Source organism: Dicentrarchus labrax, unplaced genomic scaffold, assembly GCF_905237075.1.
Source record: "Dicentrarchus labrax unplaced genomic scaffold, dlabrax2021, whole genome shotgun sequence".
Lineage (NCBI taxonomy): Eukaryota > Metazoa > Chordata > Actinopteri > Moronidae > Dicentrarchus > Dicentrarchus labrax.
The window spans coordinates 17,668,430-17,692,026 of record NW_026136710.1 but is presented as its reverse complement, the minus strand read 5'-3'; the positions used below and the strand labels follow the sequence as shown (position 1 = coordinate 17,692,026).

Genomic DNA, 23,597 nt, shown 5'->3' with positions numbered 1-23,597 from the left:
AAGACACAGTAAAACAGCAGTTAGAGCGTCTTAAGTTTCCGTAATGTGACATATTTCCAGGCAAAATGGAATATGATGGCAGGGTATAGTTTCAGGAAGGATTTGATCATGTCGTAAGGGCGTTTTGATTTGATGACTTGAAACTGTGCGTTATTTAGTGAGCAGGGAGTGTTCCGCAGAACCATGGAGATACTTTAAAGTATTTTTCGCTTTGACTGAAAAGAGGGTGTGGTTGTGAGGAAATGCTGATTTCCCAGCACCGACATCCTTTCATGCAGCCTTCGATTATGTTAATTACCACAGATGTTAACACATAGGCAGATGTGTACTACTACTATACACACATAAGTCTATTACACACACTTACCCATGCAGCTGGGAAGTCTTCCTCTCGGGACGTGCTGTCTGAAAACAAACTGATGGTGTTTAGCTTCACACCCTCTCAGACACGTCCATGCACACTGCTCTGCTGAAAACCTGACTGGTGGGCTCCGTGTCATTGATGCCCGCCTAGCAACATCTGTGCTGACTACCTCCGCATGCTAGAGCAGCATACATTTGAAAGACAACACTTGCCCACATGGGGATGCACAGTAACACACACAGTTTGCAGAGTGCATGATTATGGTATAGCTGTTTCAATTAATGGAGGGTTTTAGAGTTAATTTGTAGGTTTATTATTTCACACGTTTACATGGTTCAAAACATAACAAATGTGATGTCTGTACATACATGCCCCCCTAATAATGTGTCAATACATGTACTTTATGTACATATTTACACACCTTGCATATGTGCTATTAGCAACATGGTGTTTTGTAAGCAGTAGTTCTCATTCTAATGTTTTAATTTAATATGTGTAAATGTTCTCAGTTGAGTTTGTGTGTTCTATGGACACATTTGCTATATTCTTAATTGTGTCCTGTTTGCAAACTGATTCACTTTCTTTACTACTACTACCTCCTTATCCATCCCTACTACTACCACTACCACCACAACTACTGTTACTGCTATTACCACCACCAACATTACATACTAGTACTACTTCTATCTCTACTACTGTTACTACTCCTATAACAAGTTGTGTCAACTAGACTATATTAGATGACTTTAGGATAGTAAAACATGATAGCTGTGACCATTCATTAGTCAAATTGCCATCAACAACCTGTACTTTCTGATCACACATTCAATTTACAGTTATTTCCTTGGAAATGTACCAGCAATTGTGGTTACTAACTTGCTCTTTCATTGAGCAATATGCAAGTACAACTGAAGACAGGGTAATAATAGCAAAGGAGACTATGCTGTCGTGGGTGGCAAAAGTATGAAAAACACAAAAGACAGAGCTCTCTAGAAGCAGAGATTTATTCACAGTGGCAGTAAGTACTTTGTACAACATCACAGAACTGTGGGACATGGTTATACTGAAAGAGTTTCAACAGTATAAACACTGGACCTTTACATCAAATATGCATCACAGCCTGCTTTAAATATAGATGGACCAAAATGAATTATAGTAATATATCTCTAGACTTCTACAAAGAGGACTAGAGGGATAAGAACTAGACAAAGAAAAGGGTAATTAAACTGTTATTTCCAGAAGCTCGATCATGGTTCATTTCAATATATTCCAAAATATGAATAGAGAGCAAACAAATATTTTTTTTAGTTAATAACGCAATATAGACAAACACGTACATGCCGAAAACATTATTTAATAATGTATGAAAAAAGAAAGTATCTGTTATATTTCTGGGAATACTGTGTGATATCCACCGAGGGAGCCAAAAAAGAACGTCCCACTCAAAATGATACAATAACCAACAATTCCCAACATAATTCACAGGTTTACAGACATAAAAAGGGAACATTAATGAAAAGGAACAGCTTAAACAACAATTTAGTGGAGGTCCTTTGCACCTCCTCTTCACTTGGTTATGCTTCCATGTGCCACAATACAGTGACTTGAGAGGATCAAAATGTTTGGCTGGGAGAGCGGCATACTTTTGAACCATAATGCTCCTAAAGCCTAGGGAGGCATTAGCATTGTCTGCCTGTGGCACAGTTACTGCCTCCTCAGCTGCTCATAAAAGCGTGAATGCAAAAAGAAACACAACTTCTGAGGGGCACTGGAATATTGTAAAAATTAATTTATGGGATTTGGGGCTTTTTAAGGGACTCCTCTAACAAATTAGAACTGTTCTGAGGAAGTAGCATAGAAACTAAGTGTCCACAGATGGAGGAAGGAAATGTTTTGTTTTTCTCTGATCCGGTTTTTACAATCTGTAGTTATTAGGCAGACTAAGTGTTTGTGCACGACGGTACACACAGAGGTGTCACTAAACAGAAAAATATGTTCACAATATATTCTGTGACAATAACAACTTTATTTGAACAGCACCTTTTAAACTTTCCCTTACAACAAAATGAAACACAAATGATATTCAAACATGCAAAAATGACAACTAAATAAAAGGTCCCTCAGATAAAAGCCAGTTTAAGAATGTATTTAAAAGCTGACACTGGCCCGATTGGCTTAATGTCCTTGGTCACCCTAGTGTTCATGCATACAGAGATAAAGATCCAGGAAGAGGCAGGGTGCCAGTCATTGTCAGTTGAAGCACATGCAGGTACCTGTGGCAGAGATCCAAAGAAACAAAAACCCATCCAGCGTTGCAGCATGGAGAGTTAAGAGAGTTGTTTCCTTCATGCAAATGTATTCTGACAGGTAGAAGCTGCAGTAGCCCATACAATTATAATAAAAATAATATACAATATAGTATGTGCCTGCACCAACACATGATCAGCAACAGAATCATTTTGTGTACAAGCCATTGTTCCAATGTCAAACCTCGGGGTAGCGCTACGTTGAGCATTGCACCAAGCTCAGATTGTGAGTTCAATCAATTTCATCTCTGACCTTGTTTGTTGGTGACCTTTCAATGCACCCTTGTGATGAAAGCTTCCCATGGCATGACCAGTAACCAGCGATGGACGAAAAGAATGAAAAAGGTTTCATGCACCCAAACTCTTCTTCATCGTCAGGATCTTACATGTCTTCCTCTCAGAAGGAGGATGATTGGCAGTGCCTTCTTCTGTTTTAAATTGACATACATAATTCATAAAGGCTGAGATCCTTGTTTTGCCTTTCAAATGTCCCGGGGCTTTCTTGCTACTTGGCGTATAGTGACATGACTATGCTACCCATTTCCCATTTTTTATGCTCTACCTTGTGGTAAGCGCAGCTCTTCCCGTGTCCAACACAAATAGGGGACCGTTAGTAGTGTTGTATACTGCAAAGTAATAACACTGTTTAAAGCAAGTATTCCCTAAAATCATGACAACCAGGGGGAAATAAATCAATTTGTCAAGCACCAGTAAATGCTATGTTAGACCTACTTATTCCACATAGTGGCAACGTCATTGGGTGCCCATTCAGAGCTGAATATGTAAATGATGTGCTCAATGCTAAAGAAGCCCGAAAGCTACAGATTTGAGATGAGTGAGACAGCCTGCCTCTTTGTATCTTTATGTCTGAATAGAGGGAACGTCTTCAGACTAGACCTTGAAGCTGCCAGGAAGTTCACGCTTGAAAATCTTAGGTTGCACTCATAGGGGCTGAGAACAAAAATAGAAAAATAGAAAGAAAAGAATATGTGTCCAAACAAATGCCCGCCTGAATGCTGATCACCGAAATATTCAAATCAGTTCAAATGTATAGTCATGTAGTGTAAAGATGGTGAAATCAGAATGATATGATGCATGAGACACTACCTCTCAAAATGTATGCAGAAACCACTACAGCCAGCATGTCTTTTTTCCAGTTTAAATGTTGAAATACCAGAACTGAAATGCTGATTGATTGATAAAAATGTGAAATATTACAATTTAGATGTGCATTTATATTATTATTATTATGATTATATGTTAGACTCTAAACTAGCAGGCAGAAGGAGGATTTCATTGGTGGGTAGACGGGTCAAAAGAGTCTGGGGGAGAGATTTTAAGCGATTAGTGATGGAGAGATCACAGACTGAAATAAGAATTGGCCATGTGATGTTTTCACAGTGTATAAGCCTCAACTTAACATCATTCATTCCCACCCAAACCACGTATTTTTTTAGAACATTTGGAAAATAAATTGAAGTGTCTATTTTGTATTTTTGTTAGACTGACCAGATGTTATCCATATACATGTTTGGCTGTCTCCACTGTCAGCAGACTATTCAGTGTGAGGAATTAATAACGCCCTAATGCTGAGAGGCACAAAGAGAGGCTGATGGCATTCCTAATGAGCTAGCTGTACCTTGCAACTACATGGATGGCCGGTGAATATCAATAGCACCTTTTGTTCACGGAAACTGACGTAAAGAGCACTTTTGGCTCAATGATTTTGTCCAACAAGCCATGTCAGACTGTCTGATGTGTACGTGTCTTTCAACATTGCATGGTATTTTTGGAGCTGTACTGAATTTTTAAAATCATAGGCAAAATGTCAAACTCGTATAAAAATATCTCGCTGTATCTGTAGCGTTTTCTCTTCTTTTTACCAAATGCACTCACAGACAGGCAACCATGCACAAATAAGAGACACACACTCACGCACATGCACAAGGCTAGATTTATGCCCTGACAATTTGACAGAATCCACTGAAACGTTTAGGACTTAATATCGGTTAATTAATTTCACTGGACCTGGACAGGGAGCTGTGAGCAGAGCTGAGGTGGACTGGGGTGTGTGACGGGAGATGAGGTGGCAGTGGCAGAGATGGTGTGTGTGTGTGTGTGTGTGTGTGTGTGTGTGTGTGTGTGTGTGTGTGTGTGTGTGTGTGTGTGTGTGTCTGGGGGCTGGGGGGCAGCAGCATCAGGGTTGGTGAAGGGTTTAAACTGAAAGGGGAATGAGGGGAGTAATCCACTGAGTGCCTATAATGTAATGAGTCAGCCTCGCTTAATGGAGTCCATTTGAAGAGGACGGAGGTATGGAAAGAAGGGAGGTGTTGGTTCTGAAGGTGCATAAATGTAGCTGAAGGAAAGGCTGGTTTGGAGGACTGATTTTTTTGAAAATTCAAGTCCTGCTACCTATATTAACACTAGTCCAGATAAACATGATCTCAGCAGCTACTTTATATGAATACATGACTACAGCTATACAATTGCTTAATGTTGCACTGCATCATGAAAGCATGTTACGGTATAGCCAAAAGCTACAAATAACACTATTTTTTTTAATCTAAAACAGACCAGGTGTTAATGCTTTCAGAGTGCTTTAACTTAGCCCCGTGGTTCAGGATAATTCCTGAACTGCCAAGCTGCATTAGCCCAGACTGTATCCATTTGACTTTGAAATCTGTGCTTACCCACACACACACACACACACACACACACAAACACACACTATTCTGCCTACCCAACCAGCATATATCTGCATTTCATTGACACAGTTGGTCCTTTTAAAAAAAAAATCCTGTCCTAAATTCTCTTATTTTCCTTCAAAAATGATTTCTCCAATCAGCATAACTTAAATTATGCGTTTAATAAATGTAAAAAGGATACTGGGGACACGTTCTTTTGGGTTGCTTGTACCCAAGACTGTCTTATTTCTAAATCCACTTTGTTGTCTTGTCCTGCTTTGCTACTCTGGGACATAATTTGGAGTTTATTTGGAAGCACTATTAGAGTATAATCTGCTTCCTGTTTGCACCTGCTTCACTTCCCTTTCACTTACATTTGAAGGGTCAGTTCATCAAATTAAGAAAATTTCTCACCTGTGGTATCAAATCATGCAGCTATTTTTGTTTTATGTGGTTTCAAGGTTTTGAGATTACTGCATCAAAAAAAATTCTCAGGGACTATTTGTCCTATGGAAAATTGGATGAACAGATTTTTTTAAAGAAGTGGATCTCTATTGTATTTTGTCAAGTGCTTAATTTAACATATCTTAATTTAACCATCACTGGTTAAGATTAAAAATAAAATGTCAAGGAAGTGCTTGAAAGTGCAGTCATGACACTTGCTCTGCTTCCAACATCTCCTTAAGAGTCATGGGTTGTATTATTCATGTCTTCCGTGTTAGTGTCATATCTGCAGCTCCTGCTGTTGTTGTGTGTTTCTTGTCGCCTGTGTGTACTGATCTGATGATCTGACACTGCCAGGCTGCGGTGTTTAATCCAGGTCAGCTGCCATCTTACCCTGCTGTTTTCAAGGCCTGTTAGAAATCTCTTAATTGGCCTCCTTTCTAAGGCGAATAAGTGTGTGATTTAAAGTTAGGGAGACAGAGTGTCACTAGAGCCTCATCTGTTTATTTGGCATCATTTTAAGGTTTGGGGGAGGGAGCACCAGACCCCACACATAGCCAGATGTGACGAGTGCTCCTGGCCGTGATGCAAGTGACATGGCACTGGAGAGAGGCCTATTTGCTCCAGCTGTGGTACCAAAGGTTGATCACAAAAGCATCTGTGGTTTTGTAATATTCAGCGTGGTTTGTGTGTCATTCATACTTGCACGCCTTTCTAAACATGGAAATGGACTCTTTTTATTTTTCTGACAGTCACAGCGAGCTTTACAGTACAAGTTGTGGGCAGGAAGCGTACTCTTGACTACATTAAATGCTTCACACATCTGTAAAAAGCAGTTGTCGCAGATGCTTCACAGCACACATTTTGGAGGGTCTTTGCAGCAAATGGGTTGGGGTAGCTGGAGGCTCAGGTGGTCACCATGTGAGGATGATTACAGAGGGCTAGCAGTGGGCTGCCAAACTAACTGTGCTGTAGGCTTGGAGGCACACTTTTATTATTATTATTATTATTATTTTAATCCAGTAATAAATTATTGTTTTGAAAGGTCGGTCCAGTAACCGGAACTACACTCATACCAAAGACACAATCCAAATAGAAACTACTTTCTTTTGTATTTCTATATCATCATAGTACATTGTTTCTGGTAAGACATTTTGCAGCTTAGCTTTTCAAGAACAAATTGCCAATGCTTTGAGAACCACAAATAATATTTCTTTCAGATTCACTGAATTGGAGTGAAAATCAGAAAACCATTTTTTGTGACTAGTGTGATAGTATCCTTTAAATGTCAAAAATTAGGTGAATATCAAGTCAAAAATACAAAAAAAACCAGCCAGAAAATGCCCTTTACAACACAAGCAATAACCATTCTGTAGTTTGACTTAATTTTAGTGGTCAATCATTTCGGTCATCAACCCCCAATTTTCTGAGCTGTGCTCACTGCAAGACGACATTGTTTACTGTATATTATTGATCAGCATCCTCTTATGGAAGGAAACAGCAACTTTTTACAGTGTGCGAGGACATAAGTATATCTTTTTAAACAATCTCAAACAATAATCTGTTCTTGGTATATCTGAAGGTCACAGTGCTGAGAGTTTGTATAGCTAATGTTTTTTCTCTGTCTCCTTTTCTTCCCTCTTCTCTTTTCTGTATTTTATTTACTCTTCTACAACCCTCCCCTTGTGTCATCTACCCCAAATGTATCCTCTACATCACATTCTCCTTCTGTCTTTACCTCTATTCTCTCTGTCCGTCTAAACAGGTCCCCCACCAGTTGGGTGCGCTGACCTTCTACCGCTATGAACAGCCTATCGTAGACTACTGCCAGGCCCATCAGCCCCTGCGGCTCAACATGGGCTATGAGGGACCCCCACAGGGCCTGGAGGGCCTGGAGGACCTGGGGCCGTGTGATAGGGGCACTATACAGACAGTGGCGCTGCCTGCCGTGCCCTCAGCTGCCAGCATAGGTGCCCCTGTGCCAGGGCCTCGCTCTCCTCCACCATCTCTCAGACCACCAACCGAAGGCCCCAGCAGCGGTCCTTTTCCTCCTGCCGAGCGCACCGGCACACTCAAATTTGGACGCTAGGGAGCCGAGCCTGGTGATTAGACGTGGGGCTAGGGCCTCTGATTCACCGTAACTTTAAAATTAAGGGGCAGGCGAGCTGGTTATTCAGTGGGGCCTTGTTTTCAGAACATGAGTGTGTGAACTAGAGGACAACATTTTCTAATTCTGCCTGGAGGGATTTGGCATCAGAACCTCACAGTTTCACCAATATACAGTAGAGAGGGAGACTCTGATTGCATTTTGATTTCTTTTTCAAACCACCTCATAGAAAACTCCTTGCTACTGAATCATGGGCAGTAATTGAGTATATGACAAAAAGTACTATCTTGTTTCCAAATCTGGTCTTTGCCATATCCCATAACAACGTCATGGGTTACCTGTTCACCACGTAACAGCAGTCCACTTGCATTAAGTCAGGAGTGAAAGGGAAAGTGCAATAAACACGGGTTCTTGATCACAAAAGGTCAGAGCTATAACATAAAAGAGATCAAGCTGGACATCATGTGAAGAGCAAGCGGCTTCTTACTGTGATTATTATTAAAATATCTGGTCTGTAGTTAACAAAAGCAAATCCATATCATTATTTCATAAAGATGAGTAATTTCAAGACAGGTAATTAAATAGAATTTATCTTTCTTTTGTTTTACTTTCTTTTGTCTCTTTAGATGTGGGTTCTCATGCTGAATTCTATTAATGTGCATGTCAAACCAAAGAGTTATAGTTTTGTTCTTTTAATGCACATAAGCTGCTTTAGCTGAGGGTATTCTTAAAATGCCAGTTGGTCAACTAAACTAGCCTCTCTGCCGACTTTACATTCACAATTACAACCAAATCCCCTGGTGGTTTCAGATGTACTGGGTTTTTCTTTACAGATTAGTGATCATGCGATACATAGGGCCTACGAGAAGTGAGGTAATGAAACTGAAAGTTTGAAGATATTTATCATAAAGTATTTTACCTTGTCCTCCCAACATCACTTCAGGTGTTATCCATGATCTTGGTTATGCTATGAACTACGACAACCACAGAATCACTTTAGAGGAGATATTATGGTATGTTCCATAAATTTCTTTATCATACAGGGGCCCTTTTCACAGCAGAAAGGCAGGTGTTTGTATATGATTATATCCCAGCTGAATGATTCACTATGCTTTAAAGAGGTAATCATGGGGAATTTATGTGGTAAAATTAGTACATTTTAATGCAAAGTCTTGTACATATTCTTAAAAAAGGTCCACTTTACTGAAGGTTGAACCACTCTCACTGCCCCGAACAGTCATTTAAAACATTGATGAGTCAATGTTTGACTTTCATCACACTGGACAATTTCGAGAGCGCGATCTTGCTGGATTGGCAAACCTCTGGCCATGTGCTCCCCTCTCCCCTCCAGCACACGAACAACAGTGCCTAGTGGGGCATGTTGAAGCAGCACGTTGACTTCTCTTTGACCTGCATATGAACCCATGGGCTGTACTGGGAATATTGCCTGACATCTTTTTTTTTTTCCAGAAAGCGTGTCTGCACTCGGTAACCCTTTGGCCACTGCTACTCAATGACTTATGGAGCTGATGAGGACTTCAGATACGGCTGAGATAGCCTTTCAATATCATCTCCGGCTTAATCCAAGCAGTGCACCGGGGTTGTTTTCTACATGTCAGTGGTCATACTCTTGGGAATTGTGGAATTGTGCTTGGTCCTCCCACAACCCAACTGACTGATTTACAGATGAAACTGCAAGGGGCCAAAATATCCCACGAAAGTGGGTGTATCATCAAGATAAGAGAATAAATAAGGAATTATTTTTTTGTTTTGTTTTGTCATTTTTTTGTTTTGGCTTGGAGCATAAGAGACAGTTTTTGAGGTGTTCAAAGATGATGTCAAGAAAATTCTATAAGACTAATCAAAGGACAAAATCGAATAGAACTTATTTATCGTGTAAATAGTGAATCTTCAAAGATGAAAAAAAAGTATGAACTATGAACTTCTTCTGAAACACAAACTGCTTGTGAACAGAAGAGGAGCCTTACTCACTTTCCAGTGGGAATCTGTTACCAAGATGACTCGGTGAAGAGGTTCCTACTGTAACGCTCCTGTTGTTTCAATGATAAATATTTTTCTATCTGCTCCCGTCACTATTCCACCATTAAACACAAATTATGTTACTGAAGTTATTTCTCAAATCCAATCATTTTACTGAATCACACAAAGAAGGGAAGACTGGGAGCCCTGTTATTGTGATGTACTTCAAGTGTCAAACCATGAGATCCATGTTTTCTGTTCTGACCAGACATGTTTCATCTTGCAGGAGATGGCAGCATGACATGTTGTTAGTTACTTCCCAATCCACTCCTCTTGTTTAAGAATGTCAACACTATCTGCCATTTGAAGGTCTACTCGGGGAGAAGAAGTGTGCTATTCTTTATACCAAGAGTTTAACTTGTGAAGGATATTGTTTTTGATGTGCCATTATTTTGTTAAAAGTTTTACCAAAAACCAGCCCCAAAACAACAAGTGACCCAAAAGTCTTCATGGTTTCATGACTAAGAAGGGTTAAGTCCCCTTCGTGTACAGGACAATGCATAAAAAGCAGTTGATTCGCTCAGTACGGTTGCTTAATAGTGCTGGTGGAGTTTACTTTGTAATAGCAGCTGTGCCAATGTCTTTATAATGGGAGCTCTCTCAATTCTATCCATGTATTGTCTTGCCTTGCTCTATATCACCCCTGCTAACTCCTTGGCCTGAATTTCATGTCTGCCTCTTGGTGACTCGGGTGAACCTGTTTAATGATGTTCTATTTCTGTCCGCATGCTGATATTTTGGGAAAGTATGCCCAGTTAGGGAGGAGCGCTGAACAAGAGACAAACAGTATGGGAGAAATTTCCTGTCTGGAGTGCCCTAGAACCAGCAGCACTTGTCATGGACAACTTCACTGTTTTTAAAGCAACTTGTTTGCTGACCCATTCCTGCCCCTGTCTCGCCTAAGGTAGAATTCCCTGGCATTATAGAGGCTGGAAGAGCCTTGTGTTGGGCACACCCCAGGGACAGACTTTCCCTTTAATAGTCTCTTGCTCAAGCCCAGTACCCCATATGTGGTAATTACTTCAGTTTTCAGAACAGTGATAATGGTTCAATTCAGTCTAAACACAATGATCAAAGCTACTTTGCCCTTCATGTGTAATTAGAAAATGCTAATAAAATCTTTGTATGTTCACAATTAAATCAACTACTAATAAGCGATTGATTAATCATGACTACCTCCCTGATAAAATCGGATATGTTCAGCGGAATGTTCGAATCCTGCTGCCAGTAATTATTTAGTCTTTTGTCCATTTTATTTTGCCATCAGAGAGCTGGAAGCACAGGCGCTGCATGCTAATGATGCATGTTTGAGCTGAACTCCAGGACCGTCTGCGCTAGCCCCGCAATGCCAACAGGCTTTATTTTCTCTTCTGCTTTGTTTGTTTATGGTTTTGTACACCCCGAGCTCCCCACCCCCCTTCACTCTTTGAGGTTGGGCTCAAGACAGTCCCCACTGGGAACATTTCTCTTTCTTTCTTTTTTTTTTCTCTTTTTTATTTTGCTCCAGGTGGGGTGAATAAAGGTCTGAAGAATTGCAGTGAAAACTTTCATATTTCAGTGTTAATGTACAGAGGAAAAGCTGAACGCAAATCTCAGAAGGGAGTGGGGGGGAGCAGGGGAGACAGGAGGGGGAGCAAGAGATGCTGTACAATAGGGAGGATATAGAGGGACAAATGGGTAAGTGCAAGGAAATTTTATTCTGTTGCAATGAAAGCTTTGTGATGTTTCTGAATGTCCCAGTCAGCTTTATTGCCACTGTAACACATGCAAGTCACACACCAGTATTCTGTAGTAGTATTACATACACACAAAACTCATACTCAAATCAACTTGCATCTTCTAAGCTGTAGGTATGTATTATGCATGCTCACATGCAAAGATAAACACCTCACATGTTTTAAACACTTTATTTTCAAGTTAAAACATAATTTCCACTTAGAATCCTTTTTTTAAAAAGAATCATTGTTTAACTGCAGCAACAATCATGCATAAATGCATATATGCATAAATGCATATACACAAACGAAAAGAAAATCTACAAACCCAGGCAACGCACATGCCTTGATAAATGATAATAAAGTACTCCAGCTTTTGACGCTGCCATCCATTCCAGTTCACCCAAGGCCATCTGCGACGGTTCAGTAGGTTCTAATCCATTACCTGATAAATAGATTTGAAAAATGAATCCTAAGCCAGACGTGGAGTTGCAGCTTTTCTTCCTCTGTCATACATCTGTGTCTTACCCGCAGGCAGCGCAGGGGCATACCCACACAGCACACAGTCATGACTCCAGAGAGTCAGCACGTATACACACGGATAGGGGGCCTAAGCAGAAAAAAAACAAGCTAATGCCCCCCCATCTGCCACTTCCAGATACCCAATTTGAGTTTCTATTTTTGTTAGTGTGTCATTACTGTGTGTGCAGACAGCAAAGTGGTTAGAATTAATAACTTTGTCATGTTAAAAGGCATAAAGACAAACTGGAAGCGAGTGAGTTAGCTACCCTGCATGTACCCAGATGGCCTGTGTGTGTGTATCTATAGCAGCACCTACTCCTCTACCTCCTCTGAACCAACGTCACCATTACTGATGTTCAGGCCAGCCCGGTCCCCATTGATTGTTATTGTTCCATGCTGTTTCACATTAGCATGAAGTCTTTAACCTCTGACCGGCATTGTCCTGACTCTGTTTTTCTGCCATTGCTCATGTCAGAGGGGACACCGAAAGGGAAGGCATGATCATTAACCTCTGTCAGGGAAACACACTTTTTCGTTTGTCTGACAAAGCCCGTTTACGCCCCTAATTGGACTTAATGTGAGCACTGAAGAAAGGAAGGTTTTTATTTAAATGGCCTGCATTCTGCAGTTGACTTGAGTATGCAGTGAGAGAGAAAGCAAAGAGAAACTGATAGAAAGCAATATCAGAATTAGTCTTTTGTTTTCTTGCAGGCTCAAATCAAATTGCTGCCTCTTAAACGCTTACCATATCAACCAGGGGATCCCCGCTGTTTCCTTCTCATCCATTACCTGCAGAGAGCATTGATTTCTGTAGGGTGTAAATATGCGCTGCATTGTTTTATTTGGTAGTTGGTTTGTTGTTGATTTTTCTTTTCTTTTTTTTATTTGGATTTTTGTTCTTTTTACTGTATTCAGACCTAAAGCATTTTTGTGGAGACCTGGTCCAAGCGCAAAAATATGGCTCTTCTTTGAGTATATTATTGTCAGAAAATGTTTTGTAAAAATTTTGATGATGATATCAGAAATAAACATCTAAAGATGGGAGTTGTGATGTCTTGTTTACCTTAATATACTATATTGTAACTTGCATTGAACAGGAATTGTATAGATTTTTACCACATTTTTTTACAACGTTAGCTAGCTACTTAACTCAGCCTGTGAACACAGCTGTATTGTAGACAGTATAATGTTCTCTTTCTCTTTATGAAGGATCTTTCTAATTTTTTTCTTTTCTGCACTCTAAGGAAATAACCACTGATGATGTCAACAGGGTCATCTCTTTTAATGGCAATCCTGAATTATACACGCAAATGTTTTGAAAGACACCTTATCAGGCTGCTCTGTCAGAACAATAATGCATTATGGGTAGTGTTTTTGGAGCTTCTCTGGCCTAAAAGTTGTCATCCTTGTTAAAATGAAAAGATTTCGTGAAAATTGTTTCGTTTTAATGATCCAATCTGTAACATTTAGGATCTATTGGCAGAAATCAAATATAAAATATATGTATAATAAAAATATGTTTTTATTAGTGTATAATCACCTGAAAATAACAATTATGGGCCTTTTATGCCTTCATGTTATGGTAACAGTTGAAGATGGACAGGAAAAAGGGGCAAGGGACAGGGGACAACATGCAGCAAAGGGCCCCTGGCTGGAATTGAATCCTGGCTGCTGTAATAAGGACTGAGCCTTAGTACATGGGGTTTGTGCTCTAACAAGTGAGCTATTGGGGCACACTGACTGCCATGTTTCTGCCATAGCATAGAACAGACAAACCAAACACTGACTTTAGATAGGGCCTTTGTCGTTTTTTGTGAGTTTAACGGCCACTGTAGTTTCTCCTACATGCTTGAAAGGCAAGTGGTATTCAGTTGGTTGCAATCTGCAATTTCACCACTAGATGCCACTAAATCCAACACACTGGACCTTGAAGAATTATTGCCATTCGTTGTACTCAAACTCAAATGTAACGTGCAAGGGTGATCACAGTGCTGAACGAGTGGGTACTGTCACAGGTAGTACTGCCAAAATGTTTCACTGTTAGGTCTAGGGTATGCACTTAGCATGTGGTAATTGAATCAATAATTGAACATACGCTAAAGGCCTTCCGTTGACAGCAGGAAAAAAAAAAAGCAGGCCTTACCTGAACCACTGTGAGGTCGTCTAGCTCCCCCCTGTCCTTCCACTCATTATGACAGGATGGATTTGGGCTTGGTGTCCCCTTCTTGTGATGCTTGGTGTTTCCTTGTCCGTCAAGGTATGAACAAAAAAGTAGATATTTGCTATCATTAAACACCCATGCATCTCTACTCTCCTCTCAATGGCATTTCCCCTCAGATGGGCTCCTGTCAGGCAAGAATTCTTGAAGCTTGGCAACCAGTAAATGATTTTCAAATTTCAACTTTTAGACACGAAAGTATCAACACCAAATTGGAGAATGGGAACAAGATTCTCATTCATCAATCCCAGAATCCCAGTGTTCCCACATTTCAGCTAGGACATGCAGTGGCTTACAGTGACTGATGCAACCATCCACAACTGCATCTCTGCTGTTGTTGAAAATTAGCAGATCCTCCACATGTAATCATGCTGTAAATTTGACTTTGTGTGGTTCTTCACCACAAGTATTACATGGACAATGACTGATCATTCAATAGCATTTGATATTTCACGAATATGACCTTTCATAATGAATGTTGGGTTCATAGCATGAGGTAATTCACTGAGAAGACAGAATAGTTTCCAATTAAGGACTGGGTCAATGATGGGAATTTTTACAATTACAGTAGATCACTGAGCAGAAGATTGCAAGAAGAAATAAAAGAATTCCAAAGAAATAAGCAATATTCACTGGAACAAGTTGATTATGCTTAATTAAATGTCTTACCCTCTGCACTGTCTACAGATACAATACTAACTTTCTTTTTTTGTTGATGATGATTTAACCTGAAAACACTGATGGTAAAATAAACTGGCCTCATTGGTTTATCCTGCAGTTGTTCCTACGCTCTTTTTAGGAATTTACAAACTGTTTTTTTTTTTTTACATAAAGACTCTTTAAATGTCTTATTGTTGAGGCAGATCTTGTTTATTTTGTCTGTGAGCTTCCCTGCTGTCTTCTCAATTTCTCACTCTAAGGATTTCCTTGGCAAATTGTGCCACAATTGTGTTGGGAAAGACTCTTTTCAGCCATAGTAAGATAAGATGTCAAACATTTTTGAAATGCAAATTCTGCTGTGCTGGACTGTAACAGACAAGTTAAAGACATTTCAACACTCATCCAAACATCTAAACAAATTCAAAGTAATGAGTGTAATCTGGACCTTTCACTATCTGCAGGACTGCAATCAGAGTCCAAAGAGAGGGAACAAGTCCCACTCAGCAAGCTTTGACAGCCTGTGGTTAGCCTGACTTGGGTTTCCTCAAAATAGCAACACGATCCACAAAGAACACTATAGGAACAAGAAACACAGACCACACTGGGAGACGCATTGTGATCTGTGATCACACTGTGACAGTCCCTTCACAATGTGGTAGGATATTGTCCTCCCTTGTAGCTGGGGTTTCTGAGAAGTTCCACACAACATTCTGGTGTTTTTCAAACCTGCCAGCATGCTGAACTCTCCAGGCTCATCAATGGTCTTCATACCAAAACCTTTTCTGAGCTGTAGTGTCTATGCTGTTCTGTGCAGTGAGAACCACACATAAGAACAAGAAACAAAATATTTAGTTAGAGAAGACCTTTGTAGAGCTGGAGCAAAACCCCCTCAGCAGATGTCCTGATTTTGTTTTATATTTTTGAAAATAAAATAGATAAAAAAGATGTAATAATTTTTGCGTTGATTGTACCCACAGGTAAGTAAATTATACCTGGGTCATCCACACTCACAGTTTGGTATAGCTCTAAAAACTACAGTACTCGTGAGCTTGTTAGAGGGCCAGTGTGTAGGATTTAGTGGCATCTAGTGGTGAAGTAGCAAATTGCAAAGTAACTGAACATGCTTGTGACTGAATTTCTGACAACCTGGGAATGAGAATGGGCTCTGAAGGAAACTATGGTGGCTGTTAAACTAACGAAAAACAGAAAAGGCCCCATCTACTGCCACTGTTTTGTTTGTCCGTTCTGGGCTACTGTAGACATGGCGGACTCTATGAAAGGTGACCCGCAGATTCTGTAGATAAAAACAGCTCATTCTAAGGTAATGATAACGATTCCTATATTCAGGTGATCATACACTAATGAAAACACACCAATGAATATGATATCATTTCTGCCAATAGATCCTCTTAAATGTTACACACTGGACCTATAAGGCCATGCTACGGACATAAAACCAGACACAAAAATCATAGCTGTAGCAAATTCAGAATGCTGTGTTGCTGCAATCAGACACAAAATGAATTATTGTGGTCTCAGAAATGTATCCATAATTGACCCAGAAACTACAGAGGTGCCAACTCCTCTTAATAAGACATGAACTCCCCTGAAAACATGTTTTGTGAAATTTTGGGGGGTCTCTTTATGTATGAATTTTGTAAAATGCATGCATTCTATTAGGCTGTCTAATCATGAATCATGCATAAAAAATTGTATTGATGTATGTATCTCATTAAGTGATTATTATATATCAGATGTGCTGACATACAGCAAGTCTACATGATTGCAGCTATGAATGTTAGCTGCCCCCCCCCACAAGTAAAAAAAGTGAGCTCCCCTGAAAGCCACGGTATAGTTTGCACACTGCTCAGAAACAAAACATGACAGATGAAAATATGAATGAAAGAAGTTCCCATAAGCATCAAAAAATGCCACTTCATACTTACTGAAAATCACCTTGCTGCAATGATGTAGAAGTGTGATCATCAAAATACTGAACAAGCACAGGCTAGGAGAAAAAAAAGTTAAGAAAATTCAAAGAATGTGGCCACATAACCTACATTTCAGAGTTTGTGTTTATTCTATAAACTTTCAGGGGACTGCGCTGTCACACAAACACTTGGAGTAAACTTGACGAATGCAGCTGACTTGTTCTGAGTGAACCAAATACCCTCAGCGAAGGAGTACCGTCAGTGTCACAGAGATGGGAGATCTGTTTGCTTCAGCCTGCTGTCACTTCACATGCACACATCATGTCATCACCGTTGTAGAGGAACATGACAGGGCCGCTCACAGTCCGGCTCACAGCGGTTTTCAGGACATGAGGTCTTGCTATCTTTTACTTTTCTCCTCCACTGATCACACACCCTCTGGAATGTCGTCAACACAAACGTCAAGAATCCAGTACTTACTCCTTCAAATGGTTAAACCTGTAGGTAGGTACCTATCAGTTAGGTGACACATTTCATGGTTACCTTGAATGCTAATGACATTGGTAATAGCTCTAGAACATACTGCCATTAATGAAAAGGAAAAGTTAGATAAGAATACACATTTCACTTACAATTCAGTACTAATTATTATAAGCTGAAATGTCAACATTTATCCATTTTTGCACAATAAAAACATAACCAAAGTGTGCATATATATCAAAGGCATTACGAGACACTGTAAAAGATATGCTGAAATGCTCTGAGCAGCATCATATCAAAATACACCAAATTGCTATGCTTTGGAAGGGTACCAGCTTTTCCTCTGCAAACACACACCTTATCTGAAAGGTTAAAAAAAAGGTCTGACATGGCCGAGGGGTCAGCCTCTTTCAGCTGATTGCACACAGCCCACCTCATCTCAGTCTGTGTGAAAAAGCCCGTGGCTGGTGGTTGATTGGCCAGGTCAGGTGGCTTGGTAAGTACGCAGCGCCTGATTCTCAGTGACCTTTAAAGCAGTGTGATGGTGGTGTGGGGCTGAAATTCTCGACTGGAAGGGAGTGGAAAATTCATGGGTTTAAGACACTCTGAGGTTGTTTCTCAGTCTTTTGCAACTGTAACTCTATCTCCCTTTCTTTTTTTAACCAGGCAAAGATGTCTATGGCACTGCTATCCCTACATCTACTGTAAGTAATGGAGTGCCTTGGGGATATAAAATGTCTTGTCCTTATACAACCTACACTTGCTTTCAGCTGTATCCTTTCCCAGTCTAGAGCCACCTAAAGTAAATTTCATAGACAATTGGTGCCCTCTATGGAAACCCTAAGAGAGCCATTTTCCCTTTCCCTTTGGCACTTGACTTTTGCACAGTGTATGTCTTCCCCTTGACCTGAAATGAGCAGTCAGCATTTAAAAAAATAGTTTACATTTTGCTCTATATGCTCTCTTTTAGTTCTGCGCTTTCACACAGTCCTTTCTCCGTGTTTCCAAATATAGATGTATTTTAATTTAGATGTTTCAAGAAATCCATTGCTATGTAAATAATTGAAAAATATATTTATTTTTTTTCTGACTCCTCTGTACACAACAGATTAACTAGAAAACATCAACAACCAGGAAGGGAGAATTGAAGATTACTGAGAGTGCAAAAAACCAAAAATGGCCCAGCACAAAAAACAATATTTAAAATGTTATGAACAGCTCCAAAACTATTATTTTGAATTTTGTTAACAAACTTTATTCTCAGATTCTGAGCAATAGGAACCTATTTTGAAATGACAAAGCTCTGAGTAAAATTAAGCAATAGGAACCTATTTTGAAATGACAAAGCTCTGAGTAAAATTACATAGTAACAAATTATAAATTAATATGCAATCTTCTTTTCAACATGAAACAGTAAAACCTAATCGTAGTTTTCACAAATGGGTAATTTACAGTCACTTCAGTAAGTAAAGTGTGTTAAGACAACATCTTTTAGATTTTGTTGTTGAAACTCTAGTTTTTCTTTTCACACAGAGTAGAGGGAAACAGTGGAATGTTAGTTGCCAGCAGGGAAGTTTTAAGTGGGGGTTTTCCACCCAACAACCCACTGTTACAGGATTCAGTAGAGGGAGAGTCTATCCCCTCTGTGACAGAGCAGAGCAAAGCCTGGCTGCTGGACCTCAGACACAGACAGATTCAAAGGTGCACATTCAAGGTCACCAGGGTTTCCTGGACAAAATCTTAAAGCTTTTACCAGACAGATGTTTATTTCCAACAGAAAGCTGGAGCAGCAGAGTGTAATAGAGGGGAAAGCAGGAACGCCATGCAGCCCCCTAAAGAGAGGGCAATGAGCTTAAACTTAATCAGCAGCCTCCCCCCTATGCTGCAGTGTCACATAATGAAAGAGAAGACAGTTGAGAATGCAAAAACTTGAAAGGCTCTGTCAAAGATGGTGTTGGTACTGTACACATTTTGCACATGAATAAGCTTGCAGAGGATGTGCAAGCTAGAGTTCATGATCTCAAGGTCAGCAGTGAGCTTGATAGCCTGGCTTCAAGAAAGGCAATGAAATGAGGTTCACTGATGTGGAAAACAGTGCTCTGTGCTTGAGAAATGAGAAAACAGCCTTACCCCCTAAAGATTATATAAATGATGGAGTCACAACTGGTGGATGTCCATTTGGCTCAATATTTTGGGCATGCTGTGAAATGAGGAACTGTAATCAAATGGTCAATGTTGCCTAGTGTCTCTGTATGACATGATGGGAAAGGGTTTATTTTCCTGAACATGCGTTGGTAGTGTACTGTAAAAGGTTTTTTTTAGGTTTTTCTAAAGAATTTTTTACATTTACTCACTCCAACATAAAGTTTTATCATTCATGCCAATGTTTTGCTTCACTGATAACAGTCAAAATAGCTAACAAAGTTCTTATATATGACCCCTCTGACTCCTGTGCATTAAAAGGGTAAAGGAAGTCATCATTTCATATCAGAAAAAAATCAGGAGAATTTTAACATTAATGCAATGTATGCTTGGAGTTTTAATGTATTCCAGCATTGCAGTGACATTTTTTTTATCAGAAATGTCCACTACTCAAACAAACTTCTGCAGAGCAAAATGTAAGGCCCTTTTAACTTTGGTAGCTAAATTGATTCTTCCTGCCACTGATTTACTTTAAAAGTTCAGTGTGTAGGATTTAGTATAATCTGGGATTGCAGATTGCAACCAACTGAATGCCCTTCGCCCAATTTTCCCCTTGCAAGCGTGTAATAGGAACGACAGTGGCTGTGAAACTCGCAAAAAGCACAAAAGGCCCTATCTAGAGCCAGTGTTTTGTTTGTCTATACATGGCAGTTCAACGTGTTGGACCCATAGAAGAGGACCCACTCCCACTGTGGACATAAAAGGCTCATTCTAAGGTAAAGAATACCCAATGATTCTTATTTTCAGGTGATATACACAAATGAAAACATATATGAGTCTTATATTCCATATAATTTCTGCCATATGCATAATAAACATTAGACCTTTAGGGAAGTCAAAGTCACTTTATTAATTCTATAATTTAACCCCCAGAATCCTTGCTACGTAAATCATTTTCATTCACTTTTGGCATGTAAGACGTAGGCCAACCAAAAGGCTGCATTGGATCTAGTAAGGTCTAAGCACAACTGCTTCATTTCATATTTTCCTGAGGTTTCAATGTCTCTCATGGGTTTAAACCTGCGTTTTTTTGCTACAAACCATTTTTAACTCCCTTGTTTGGAGTTTTTAGTCTCTCTCATGGGGTGCAATCACTCTGCAGAACTCAACCTCTCTTACCTGACTCAAAGCACTTTTGTCTAAATTGGTGTTTCTTTCCTGATGCAGAGCCTCCCAAGGCAGAACACACACACACACAACTTGTTCATTATTTGAAAATTTACTGAGGGAGGGCTGCACTGAAACCCACCACTGGGCAGGTCCTTTAGTACTGAAAGGGAGGAATGGGCTTCATTTACAGCGTAGCAAGCAAAGTGGAGCGGTTCAGTGAGAGTGAGGCTCCATGGTAGAAAGTGATTTAACTAAAGCTCCAAAACAGCGGGGAATTTTACATTTGTAACAAAAACACAGATATGAACAGCACATCTTCTAAGTAAAAAACATTATCTCATCAAACTCTTCTGATGTGAGGCAATTGGTTATTAGCGGTTGGACTGATGGATGGGTACATTAGGCTTTAATTGTAATGTAAGTGTAACACAAAGCTACTTTAAGGGATATCAGATTTTTAACTCATTTTCAAGAAACAACCAACAAAACATTTTACCAGCCTGGATCAAAGTCAGTCATCGCTTACATAAGGTGATTTAATAATTAGTTTTTATGTCCAACCAGGTAAATAATCATTTTACATGTCCATTTAGTACCATTTTCTTGAAAACCTTAATCCATTTATTATTTTGTCCTTAACACATAATCTGTGGGTCAGAGTTAGTACTTAACAATTTGATGCCACAAATTAATTACATGAATTAAGTGAGGGATCGGCATAAGACTAGACTTTTTAGATTTAAAGGAGAACATCTCTGATTATAAGTCTATTTATAAGTCTTGGGGAATACTATATACAGCGGTGCAGTGCAGGGTATATGCGGATAAAGAGAGTATGCCCTCTTATTTTTCAGTCAGCATTGTTTGTACCCCCTTATAAATCCCCACTGACGAGCATCATTCAATAGTGTTATGTGAGCTTATGGTGGATGGTGAAGGAGGTGAGTAGATGAAAATTGGAATAAGGAATAATTCACTCTAAATACATAATTTTATGTAGTTGTCTCACTCATTTGTGAGCCAGTACTGATCCTTAGGATCCATATTCCCTAAAGTCAAGCAGAAGTTAAGTAAAAATGTGCAAATGCTATCGGCCCAATTATGGATGAACAAAATATGTGAGAGAATGGTGTGTATCATTAACTGCCCGGGCCACTTCAAAAACAAATGTGGCATAAATTAAGACTATACCCACTTCTTCATGCACCACTACACAACTTCTAATATAATAATATCAATAATATAAACTTGTATTAAACATTTTGTGGCTCCAGAGAAAGGTCCTCTAAATCTGAACTGCATTAAGTGATGTCACTTGAGTCAGCATCCGTTTTCAGTTCATTGTGTCATGATATCAGATAAAAAAATACAATTAAGAATTTATCTCTAAATGAGGGTAGATTGAAGCCACCTGGGCCAAAATTGCACTAATCACAGACACTCTCCCTCATTGGCCACAGAGAGCAGGTAACAGGTTATAAAAGGCTTTGGAACGTTGGTCTGTTTTTACAGCACACCAGGAAAATGGAGGAGGGCAGTGTTTTGTGTTCTGTGTTTTTTCTCACTGGCTACCTGCAGAGGACCCTAACTGGTAAATCTAATGACATTTTTGTTTCATTTCTTTGTGGCTGGTCTGAATACATTTTCTGAGAAATCAACACCTGTTCTCCCCACTACCAATCACCCTCTCTTACAACAGTATTATAAATTATATATTTATATGTAATTTATAATACATAATACCTAAGGATGGTCACATTAGAGACATGATATTAACGTCTGAACTCTAACTGGCATAAAACTGCCCATACAGTCCAGAACATTAAAGTATGGAACACACAGAAGAATTGACTATTCATTTTTCCCTTTTGGAACCCTGCTGTTCACCGTATTAATTCATCTAGCTTCAGTTTTCAGCAAAACATTTTCAACTTGCATTGAGTAAACTGTCTGAGGTGATGGGAATGATGTGTCCAATTGGTACTACTGGCATATAATTCAATTTTTATATGCCAGTTTTTTTGCTCAAATGTGTCTGCATCACATATCTGTCTAATATTTCATAGTTCAGTGTGTTCAGCCTGTGCTGGTTAGAGGTCAGGGAAGAGGACAGGCAGCATAGCTGAGAAGAAGAACGAAGTGATGAGAAATGAGGGTACAAGTGGAAAGAGTGGTTAGTCAATTGAATTGGTAGTGGTGTGTTGTTGTTTATCTTTTGTCCCCTATAAAGCACTCTGAAATCAATCTATTTGTTAAAAGTTGTCTTAAGGGTACTTGACTTGCATTGCGGATAATAGAACGATAAAGGTTAAAGGCACAGGAGAAGAGAGTAAAGCGTAAAGGAGAGGAGCAGACATAATCCCAACTTGATAGACTTGTGTGATGTAGCTTTTTGATAAATGTGTGACCTTGGTATTAAACTAAATTCTCTGAAGCCCCAAGAGAGGGGTGAATATTTTAAAGCTACAATTCAGAGTTCAGTTGGGTCCTCAGGGTAAGAATTTAATGAGACCTGTCTAGTGTTTGTTTTCAGATTTCAGTTGTATCCTTGGCATTAAAGGGGAAATGTGCTGCTTTTCAACCAGCATTGTATCATTACAATATACTATGTGTAAACTTCCCTCTATGTGCCTTTTGTGCAACATGTGTGTCGGCTTTTCCCTTAACAATAATGTCCAGAGATACACCCAAATCAGTGTTTTTACGTTTTGCAATTGTGGGTTTTTCCTACAAGGAATTTTGTGTTAATGAGTTGAATTATTCCGTTAAATTTATATGATTAAGCACACATGATGCCATTTTATCAGCAAATGC

The 23,597-nt window shown here is 39.5% G+C and overlaps 1 protein-coding gene across 3 annotated transcripts in view; it reads left to right on the top strand.

The window, feature by feature from the left end:
• Positions 1-13,226, top strand: part of LOC127370757 (leucine-rich repeat transmembrane neuronal protein 4) — a 100,001-nt gene extending 86,775 nt beyond the window's left edge. The window contains exons 3-4 of one of the 3 annotated variants that reach the window (XM_051413113.1): positions 7,564-7,900; positions 9,376-13,226. In XM_051413113.1, coding sequence (XP_051269073.1) covers positions 7,564-7,887 — 324 coding nt within the window. In that variant the 3' untranslated portion in view covers positions 7,888-7,900; positions 9,376-13,226. Of the gene's footprint in view, positions 1-7,563 lie in introns of all 3 variants that reach the window. The other 2 variants (XR_007886274.1, XM_051413112.1) reach the window with 2 other exon arrangements.
• Positions 13,227-23,597: the final 10,371 nt, after the last annotated feature.